General features: G+C 36.1%; 1 protein-coding gene across 1 annotated transcript in view; it reads right to left on the reverse strand.

Annotated features, from left to right (window-relative positions):
• Nucleotides 1-9,230, reverse strand: part of LOC137658011 (protein unc-13 homolog 4B-like) — a 31,244-nt gene that overhangs the window by 8,258 nt on the left and 13,756 nt on the right. Inside the window, exons 2-8 of the mRNA XM_068392728.1 lie at nt 8,853-8,994; nt 7,251-7,448; nt 4,741-5,087; nt 3,593-3,706; nt 2,744-2,881; nt 1,255-1,464; nt 697-913 (exon numbers count right to left, since the gene is read on the reverse strand). Of these exons, the coding sequence (XP_068248829.1) occupies nt 697-913; nt 1,255-1,464; nt 2,744-2,881; nt 3,593-3,706; nt 4,741-5,087; nt 7,251-7,448; nt 8,853-8,994 (1,366 nt within the window). The remainder of the gene's footprint in view (nt 1-696; nt 914-1,254; nt 1,465-2,743; nt 2,882-3,592; nt 3,707-4,740; nt 5,088-7,250; nt 7,449-8,852; nt 8,995-9,230) is intronic.

Below are 9,230 nucleotides of genomic sequence, written 5' to 3' on the forward strand. Positions count from 1 at the left end.
AAGAATATTTTATGTATCAGAGAAATACAAAAGAACCTAACAGGAACTAGAAGAAAAAATTGTCAATTTCTAACTTTGTTATTATGTACATAGTTTGAGTAACTCAGCATGTAAACACATCCAATAGAATTGAAAATATCTCTCTGTGGAGAATATATGAAAAATATCCATAGGGAAAATAGAAATGTAGGACTGAAATTGAATGAGTAAAATAAGATAATGTTCAATGAAAATGCCGACAATAAATAAAGGTTATGGACGGCCCGCTAGAGCTCGTTTAATGAATATACATACTTAGGGCAGACAGTTAGTGTTTCTCAAAGATATGAGACTGAAATTAAAAGAAAGATAAACATGGAATAGAAAGCTTTTGGAGAACAAAATGAGATTATGAAAAGTAAAATGCCACACGGGACCAAAATTAAAAGAAAGACAAGCATGGAATAGAAAGCTTTTGGAGACCAAAATGAGATTATGAAAAGTAAAATGCCACATGAGACCAAAATTAAAAGAAAGATAAGCACGGAATAGAAAGCATTTGGAGAACAAAATAAGATTATGAAAAGTAAAATGCCACATGAGGCCAAAATTAAAAGAAAGACAAGCATGGAATAGAAAACTTTTGGAGACAAAAATGAGATTATGTAAAGTAAAATGCCACTTTCTCAGCTTAAAGAAAATAAAACAAAATCCTACATCGTGGAATATGCCAGTGGTGTCCGTGGCAGACGAGCTGAAATCGCAGAAGTCGTCGACGGTCTCAAAGCTGTCCAACTCGACTGCCTTCTTGATCATGTCCTGTGCACGCCAGATGGCTAGCTCCAGCCATCTCATGACGCCCCGAGAGAACCACCGGTGGTACTCACGGATGCCAGATTCGGAGCGGGCTTCCGGCGCCAAACCTTCACTTAATCTGCAGTAATAATAATAATAATAATAATAATGATAATAATAATAATGGAGATAATAATAATAATAATAATAATAATAATAATAATGGAAATAATAATAATAATAATAATAATTAGGGAGATAATAATAATAATAATAATAATAATAATAACTTTAATAATTTCAATAATAATAATTTTAATAATAATAACGCTGATAGTTATGATAATAATACTGATTTTAAATCTAAAATCAATAAATATAACAATTTTAATAATAAAAAAGCAATAAACAACGATGAAGTCTGAAAATTACATAAACAACAATTAGAAAGCTGTCATGAAAAAAAAACTTAAAACTTACGAATGGAGTCTCCCCAGATTCCTATAAAGCTGCCACAGGGAAGTCCCGACTTCGAGGCCGTACTGCAAGTTGGTCTCTGCTCCCATCTCCTCCTGGTCCTGCACGGAGGGCATGCGGTTGTAGATGTTCATGAGGAGAGGACGCACGCACGGGTTAATCTTCTTGCTCACCATCAGGTAGGTTGTCTGCATGTAAGGAATGTTCATCTCTCTGCAAGGGAAAAAGAAAGGTTTAAAGGTTGCTCATGAATGGCAGAGGCATGGGACAGGGACCAGGGGGTGCAAGGAAATGGCTGCTGATGACTCAGCAGGTATGTCTATATGCTCTCCCAAACGCACCACCATCCTTTTCCTATAATGATGGTAAGCTTGCAGACACACACACACACACACACACACACACACACAAAAAAGAAAAAAAAAGTAGGTAGGTTCAAAGGCAACTCATGAATGGCAGGGACATGGGGCAGTGATAACGTCCTAGAGACTGATTATACAAGCTAGGACCAGGGAGTGCCAGGAATTGGCTGCTGATGAATCAGCAGGTACATCTGTATGCTCTTCCAAACGCCCCATCCTTTTCCTATAATGATGGTAAGCTTGCAGACACACACAAAATAAAGAGTAGGTAGGTTTAAAGGTAACTCATGAATGGCAGGGACATTAGACAGTGATAATGTCCTCGAAATTGATCATACAAGCTAGGACCAGGGAGTGCCAGGAATTGGCTGCTGGTGAATCAGCAGGTATACCTATATGCTCTCCCAAACACCCTATCCTTTACTTACAGTAATGGTAAGCTTACAGACACTAAAAGAAACAAAACCAGAAAGGTTTAAAGGCCATTCATGAATGGCAAAGGCATGGGACTGATAATACCCTAGAGACTGACCATATATACATATAATTAAACCCCAAGCTCCTCTCTCCACCCAAGCTAGGACCAGGGAGGGCCAGGCAATGGCTGCTGATAACTCAACAGGTAGACTTTAAAAGCTGTTCATGAATGGAAGAGGCAAGGGACAGCGACAATGCCGAAGAGACTGGCCCTCTATACATATGGTCAGCACCCAAGCTTCCTCTCCACCCAAGCTAGGACCAGGGAGGGGCAGGCAATGGCTGCTCATGACCCAGCAGGTACACTTACAGGCTCCCCCAAACCCACCATCCTTTGTTTACAGGGATGGTGAGGTTGTATGCACTATAAAATGCTATTGAACTTGAGCGGGTCTCGAACCCTAGGGAGCCTTATTGCCTTATTTTTTGTTTGGGTTCCCCCAGGTCCCTCAGTGTGAGGCACCTCTTATATCCACCAGAGTTGCTAATGCATCTTCCGGTGTATTTTGCATCTTCCAGTCTTGGATGGTCTGGGATGCATCTTAGGTATTTATCGAGCTTATTCTTAAACACATCTACGCTCACTCCTGATATGTTTCTGAGAGAGAGAGAGAGAGAGAGAGAGAGAGAGAGAGAGAGAGAGAGAGACTTACTTTAAGAAAACGGCGTTGTAGAAAATAGTAGCTTGCTGTAAGAAGACATTAGCTTCGTCTACTATCTTGATGACTCGCGAGATTTGCTCGTCAGCGGTTTTGACACCTCGAAGCTGCTCCTCGACCAGTAATGTCCACCTGGTTATAATAATAATAATAATAATAATAATAATAATAATAATAATAATAATAATAATAATAATAATAATAATAATAATAATAATAATATCCTACAATTAGAGTTGATGAACCCTTGATATCAAATTTAACTTGTTTGGATGAGAATCCCATCGAAATCATAATATACTGACAACAACAACAACAACAACGACAATAATAATAATAATAATATTCTACAAATATAGTTCATTTTACTTGTTTGAATGAAACTCCCATCGAAATCACAATATACTGATAACAACAACAACAATAATAATAATAACAATAATAATAATAATAATGATAATAATCATAATAATAATAATAAAGATAATAACAATAATAACAACCTTCAAATGTATTTGATATTAAATTCAACTTGTTTGAATGAGTCTTCTATAATATACTGATAACAACAACAACAACAACAATTATAAGGAATAACAAAACATCTGATAACTTGGTTGAATGAGTCTCCCATAATATACTGATAACAACAACAACAACAATTATGATAACAAAACATCTGATAACTCCTTCCTTGCTATCAAATTCTACAAGTTTGAACGCCTCCCAATCGAAATCATAATAATACTGATAAGAACATTTGTGATAATGGCATTAATATCAATACAGAACAGCAAGAAAAAAGTGCTTTATGAGGAGCACGAAGATTATAGAGGTACGCACCAGTTCTTAGCGTGTGTGTTGATACTGGACGTGACCAACTCGTGGATGTGAGGAATCATTTCTTGGTCCAAGAGTTGTCGAGAAGCCGCGTGAGTCTGCAAGCTGTGTAAGGCCCTGCGGAAGGAAAGGCACGTTCTTTGTAACAGGGTATATATATATATATATATATATGTATATATATATATATATATATATATATATATATATATATATATATATATATATATATGTATATATATATATATATATATGTATATATATATATATGTATATATATATATATATGTATATATATATATATATATGTATATATATATATATATACATATATATATATATACATATATATATATATATATATGTATATATATATATATATACATATATATATATATATATAAATATATACAGTATATATATATATATATACTGTATATATATATATATATATATAAATATATATACAGTGTGTATATATATATATATATATAAAACCTGGTTTTCGATGTGCACTGTTAAAAATTTGCCTTGAAGAGACTGTAAAAATCCTGGAATAAATGTTGCTTGAGGGTACAATCTGGCACATTATTCCATCTTATTTCTCTTCCTCATGTTTTGTTAAAGTTTTTAAGTTTATATAGGAAATATTTATTTTAATCTTGTTGTTGTTCTTAAAATATCTTAATTTTTCTTTGTTTCCTGGAATAAATGTTGCCAGGCATTTACCGTTTTAAAAACGGATATATTGACGCTAAGGAGTGATAAAACAGTCACCAAACCGTTAAAGGTGATAACAAAATAGGGTAAAAATTACGGTCGCCTGTATTTTACTGAAATACGGATGAGAACTGTATATTTTTATGGAGAATTTCCGATTAAAATTACGGGTTTTTTAACAGTGTACAGACCGTAAAATAAAAAAAAATAATAATCCTATGAAGTATCATTATCTTTGGCTTAAGATTTTTTATTCTCATTGCAAGTTTTGACAGGAGAAAATTTATAATTATTTCGTATTTTGAGTTTTGGACAGAAATTACTGTAAACAAAGCGACTAGCATAAACATTATACCAATGAAAGACATCATTAACATATGACACAAACATAGAAACACGTGTGCTTATGTATATAACCAAGACCTCCTTACTTGAGCGTATAGGTGAGCTGGCTGTGCGCAAGCACGCCCGACGAAGAAGGAAAGGCTGCATGGAGATCCTTCAGGCGCTCCGTGTGAGCCCTCACGAAGTAGGAGAGAGAGGACCTCAGCTCCGTCAGCTCCTCCAATTCGTAGAGCCCCTTCGCCAGGGCCAACTGCACCCGATGGAGCTGCGACAGAGCCCAGGCGGCGTCCACGGTGGTGACCCGACATCCTACGAGCCACCAGGATAGCTGCAATTGGGCGTCGCTGATGCCCAGCATAATGGCGTGCTGGGTGAGGGCGGCTGTGGCGGGCGAACTCAAACGCCCGTTCCATGGGGGCGTCCACTGGTCCTCCTAGGACAGGGTTAGGTCAGTCGGTTAGGTTGCGGGATTTGTTTAATAGTTTTATATGTATGGATCTCTCTCTCTCTCTCTCTCTCTCTCTCTCTCTCTCTCTCTCTCTCATAATTTACTTTTCTGGTTTTAATTGAATATTTCTTTTTATCTTTATTTATAATAAATGATGTCGGCGTCAATGACCTTCGATGTCAGGATGCCAGAGAACTTTAAATCAATCAATCAATCTATCTCATAATACATACGCACACACATACACACACACACACACACACACACATATATATATATATATATATATACACACATACATACACACAGCAATTGAAGGGAATTGATTAATAGCCTCTTAACATTACTTACATGAAATGTTTCCCTCTCTTCATTAAATCATCAATAAAACATTAATGAATACATTTATCAATTAATTGCATACTTAATATATTTACAGGTTGCAAAATCTATAAGCTATCAGGAAAATTGTTTCTAATTCAAAAATACTAAAACTTATCTATTATCTTTCCCATTCGAGACTAACGCAACGTAGTATCCCTTTCGCCCCCAAAGGATGTACCGGTACGTTCTTGCAAAACACTGTTATTTACATATTTTTGCATGATTTTAATAACTTTATGAGAAACTTCAGGCATTTTCCAAAAGAATGAGACCAACCTGACCTCGCTATGACAAAAACTAAGGCTGTTAGAGCAATTTAAAAAAATATATATAGCAAAATGTGCTCGAAATTTAACCTTACTTTGGGGGTAAAAGGAGTACATGCCAGTGGCCCCAACAGGGCGAGATTCATTGCAAATATTTATCGGACAGAAGTAAACAAGAAGGTTCAGGCGTCCTTTGAAACGTATCTGGTATTCAAACGTCCTTGATACTCCATCTACTTTACTTACTTTTACTTTAAGGGCTGATTTTCTGGTCCTATACAACAGGGATATCCTACTCTCTACAGGACCTCCACAGTTATTTTATCATGTTCGTTCGAAAGTTTTCAATATTTCACACAGCATATTGCTCGTTTAATGTCAAATTCACAAAAGCATTCAACATTTCACACAGCATATTTCTCTTTAATTGTCAAATCCAAAAAAGCATTCAACATTTCACACCACATATTGCTCGTTTATTGTCAAATCCACAAAAGCATTCATCATTTCACACCGCATATTTCTCTCTTATTGTAAAATCCAAAAAAGCAATCCTTGGTCGGGATAATTTATGCGAAAAAAGTCCTTAGTCAAGACATCCTATACATAAAACCTTACGTCACAAATTACGTGAAAAGTCCCTTTTCGAGAAGTCTTGCTTGACAAGTTTTAAATTAAGAAGTCCTGTATAAACACTACTTAGTTAACTCCAATAATAGTACACAATTCCAATCTACGCATAACTCCTCTCAAGTCCAATATACACACAGCTCACTTCAAGTCCAATATACACACAACTCACCTCAAGTCCAATATACACACAGCTCAAAAGTCTAATGTACACACAACTCACCTCAAGTCCAATATACACACAGCTCACCTCAAGTCCAATATACACACAGCTCAAAAGTCCAATATTCACACAGCTCACCTCAAGTCTAATGTACACACAGCTCACCTCAAGTCTAATGTACACACAGCTCACCTCAAGTCTAATGTGCACACAGCTCACCTCAAGTCTAATGTGCACAAAGCTCACCTCAAGTCTAATGTGCACACAGCTCACCTCAAGTCTAATGTATACACAGCTCACCTCAAGTCTAATGTACACACAGCTCACCTCAAGTCTAATGTACACACAGCTCACCTCAAGTCTAATATACACACAACTCACCTCAATTCCAATCTACACATAGCTCACCTCAAGTCTAATGTGCACAAAGCTCACCTCAAGTCTAATGTGCACACAACTCACCTCAAGTCTAATGTATACACAGCTCTCCTCAAGTCTAATGTACACACAGTTCACCTCAAGTCTAATGTGCACACAGCTCACCTCAAGTCTAATGTGCACACAGCTCACCTCAAGTCTAATGTACACACAGCTCACCTCAAGTCTAATGTACACACAGCTCACCTCAAGTCTAATGTACACACAGCTCACCTCAATTCCAATCTACACATAGCTCACCTCAAGTCCAATATTCACACAGCTCACCTCATTATTGATGGAAGGAAGAGAGATTTCGTGATGAACCAGCCTGGTCAAGAGGGCGTCGTAGGACTTCCTGCCCTCGTGGTCAAGTTCGGCCGTGGAGACGACCTTGCCCACGAGGCGGACGGTGCCTCGCTCCTTGGAGGGCTCACCCTCCTTCTCCAGAGGGTACCAGCCGTCGGGACCTTCTTCGCTCATGCTCTGAGGAGATACAAGGAGGAATACATATTAGAGAAGTCATTTATTATTATAATTACTAACCAATAACCAGTTCAAAGTTGGAGCAAGTGTTTTTATGTTGACCAGGCTGACATGAGTCTTTTTATAGTTTATATATGACATATCTGTTTTTGACGTTGTTAATAGTTTTATATTGGACATATCTGTTTTGACGTTGTTACTTTTTTTAGAATGATATATTGTTAATTTATTCTCATCATTTATTCATTTCCTTATTTCCCTTCCTCACTGGGCTATTTTTCCCTGTTGGACCCTTGAACTTATAGCATCTTGCTTTTCCAACTAGGGTTGTAGCTTGGCTAGTAATAATAATAATAATAATAATAATAATAATAATAATAGCAGAAGTCATTTATCATTATAATTACTAACCAATAGCCAAAGCTTCAACCCTGTATGGAATAGCAGGATGCTACTAGCCATTGGCTCCAACAAGGAAAACAGCCCAGTGAGGAAAGGATATAAATAAACTATACATAAGTAATGAATAAAAATAGAAAGTTTCTAAGATCAGTAACAACGTTAAAATAGACCAGTCATATATAAACTATAAAACGAGACTTATGTCAACCGGCTCAACAGAAAAGCATTAACAAAAAGTTTGAACTTCTGTATTTCAACTGCCTGATTTGGAAGATCATTCCACAATCTGGTCAAAGCTGGAATAAAACTTCTAGAATACTGTGTAGTATTGTGCCTTGCGATGGAGAAGATACAACTGTTAGAATTAACAGTTCAGATCGATTAAAATAACAATTATAAAGAACTTTTACATATTATTATTAGCTGAGCTACAAGCCTAGTTGAAAAGCAGGATTCTAATGGCTCCAATAGGGAAAAAACAGCCCAGTGAGGAAAGGAAATAAGGATAAAATAAACTACAAGAGAAGTAATGAATAATCAAAGGCTCCCAATGGGAAAAATAGCCCAGCGAGGAAAGGAAATAAGGTAATAAACAAACTACAAGAGAAGTAATGAATAATCAAAATTGCAAATTTTAAGAGCAGTAACAACATTAATATAAATCTTTCATAAACAAACTATAAAAACTTTAAAAAAAATTACAAGAGGAAGTAAAATAAGATAGAGAAGTAATGAATAATCAAAATTAAATATTTAGAAACAGTAACAACATTAATATAAATCTTTCATATGCAAACTATAAAAACTTCGAAAAATTACAAAGAGGAAGAGAAAGGAGATAGAGAAGTAATGAATAATTAAAATAAAATATTTCAAGAACAATAACCACATTAAAATAAACATTTCATATATAAACTAAAAAAAAAAAAAGATAGAAGTGTGCCCGAGTGTAACTTTAAGAATCAAGAGCCCGTGCTGACACTAAGCCCGTGGAGTATTTACCTTGATGTTGAGGACGACCTTCCCCAGCAGGTGGGCGCCCTGGTGCTTGGCCTGCTGAGTGGTGCCCTTCACCAGGCGCCCGAAACTCTTGATGTCTCTCACTGCCGTCAGCTGTTGCACGCCCACGGCGTCGTGTTCGTGCCTTCGAAAAGGATTATCATTGAATGAGTTGAACGGATTCGTAAATATTCGTGTCTCAATAAATATGTAAAAGGTGATGAATTGTGAAATATTTCAGTTTTATTTGATCTCAAATAATGGATGTGTGAAAGGTGATGAATTGTGAAATATTTAAGTTTTTATTTTATCTCAAGAATGGATGAGTGAAAGGTGAGGAATTGTGAAATATTCCAAGTTTTATTTTACCTCAAATAATGG

This window comes from Palaemon carinicauda, chromosome 18, assembly GCF_036898095.1.
Source record: "Palaemon carinicauda isolate YSFRI2023 chromosome 18, ASM3689809v2, whole genome shotgun sequence".
Lineage (NCBI taxonomy): Eukaryota > Metazoa > Arthropoda > Malacostraca > Decapoda > Palaemonidae > Palaemon > Palaemon carinicauda.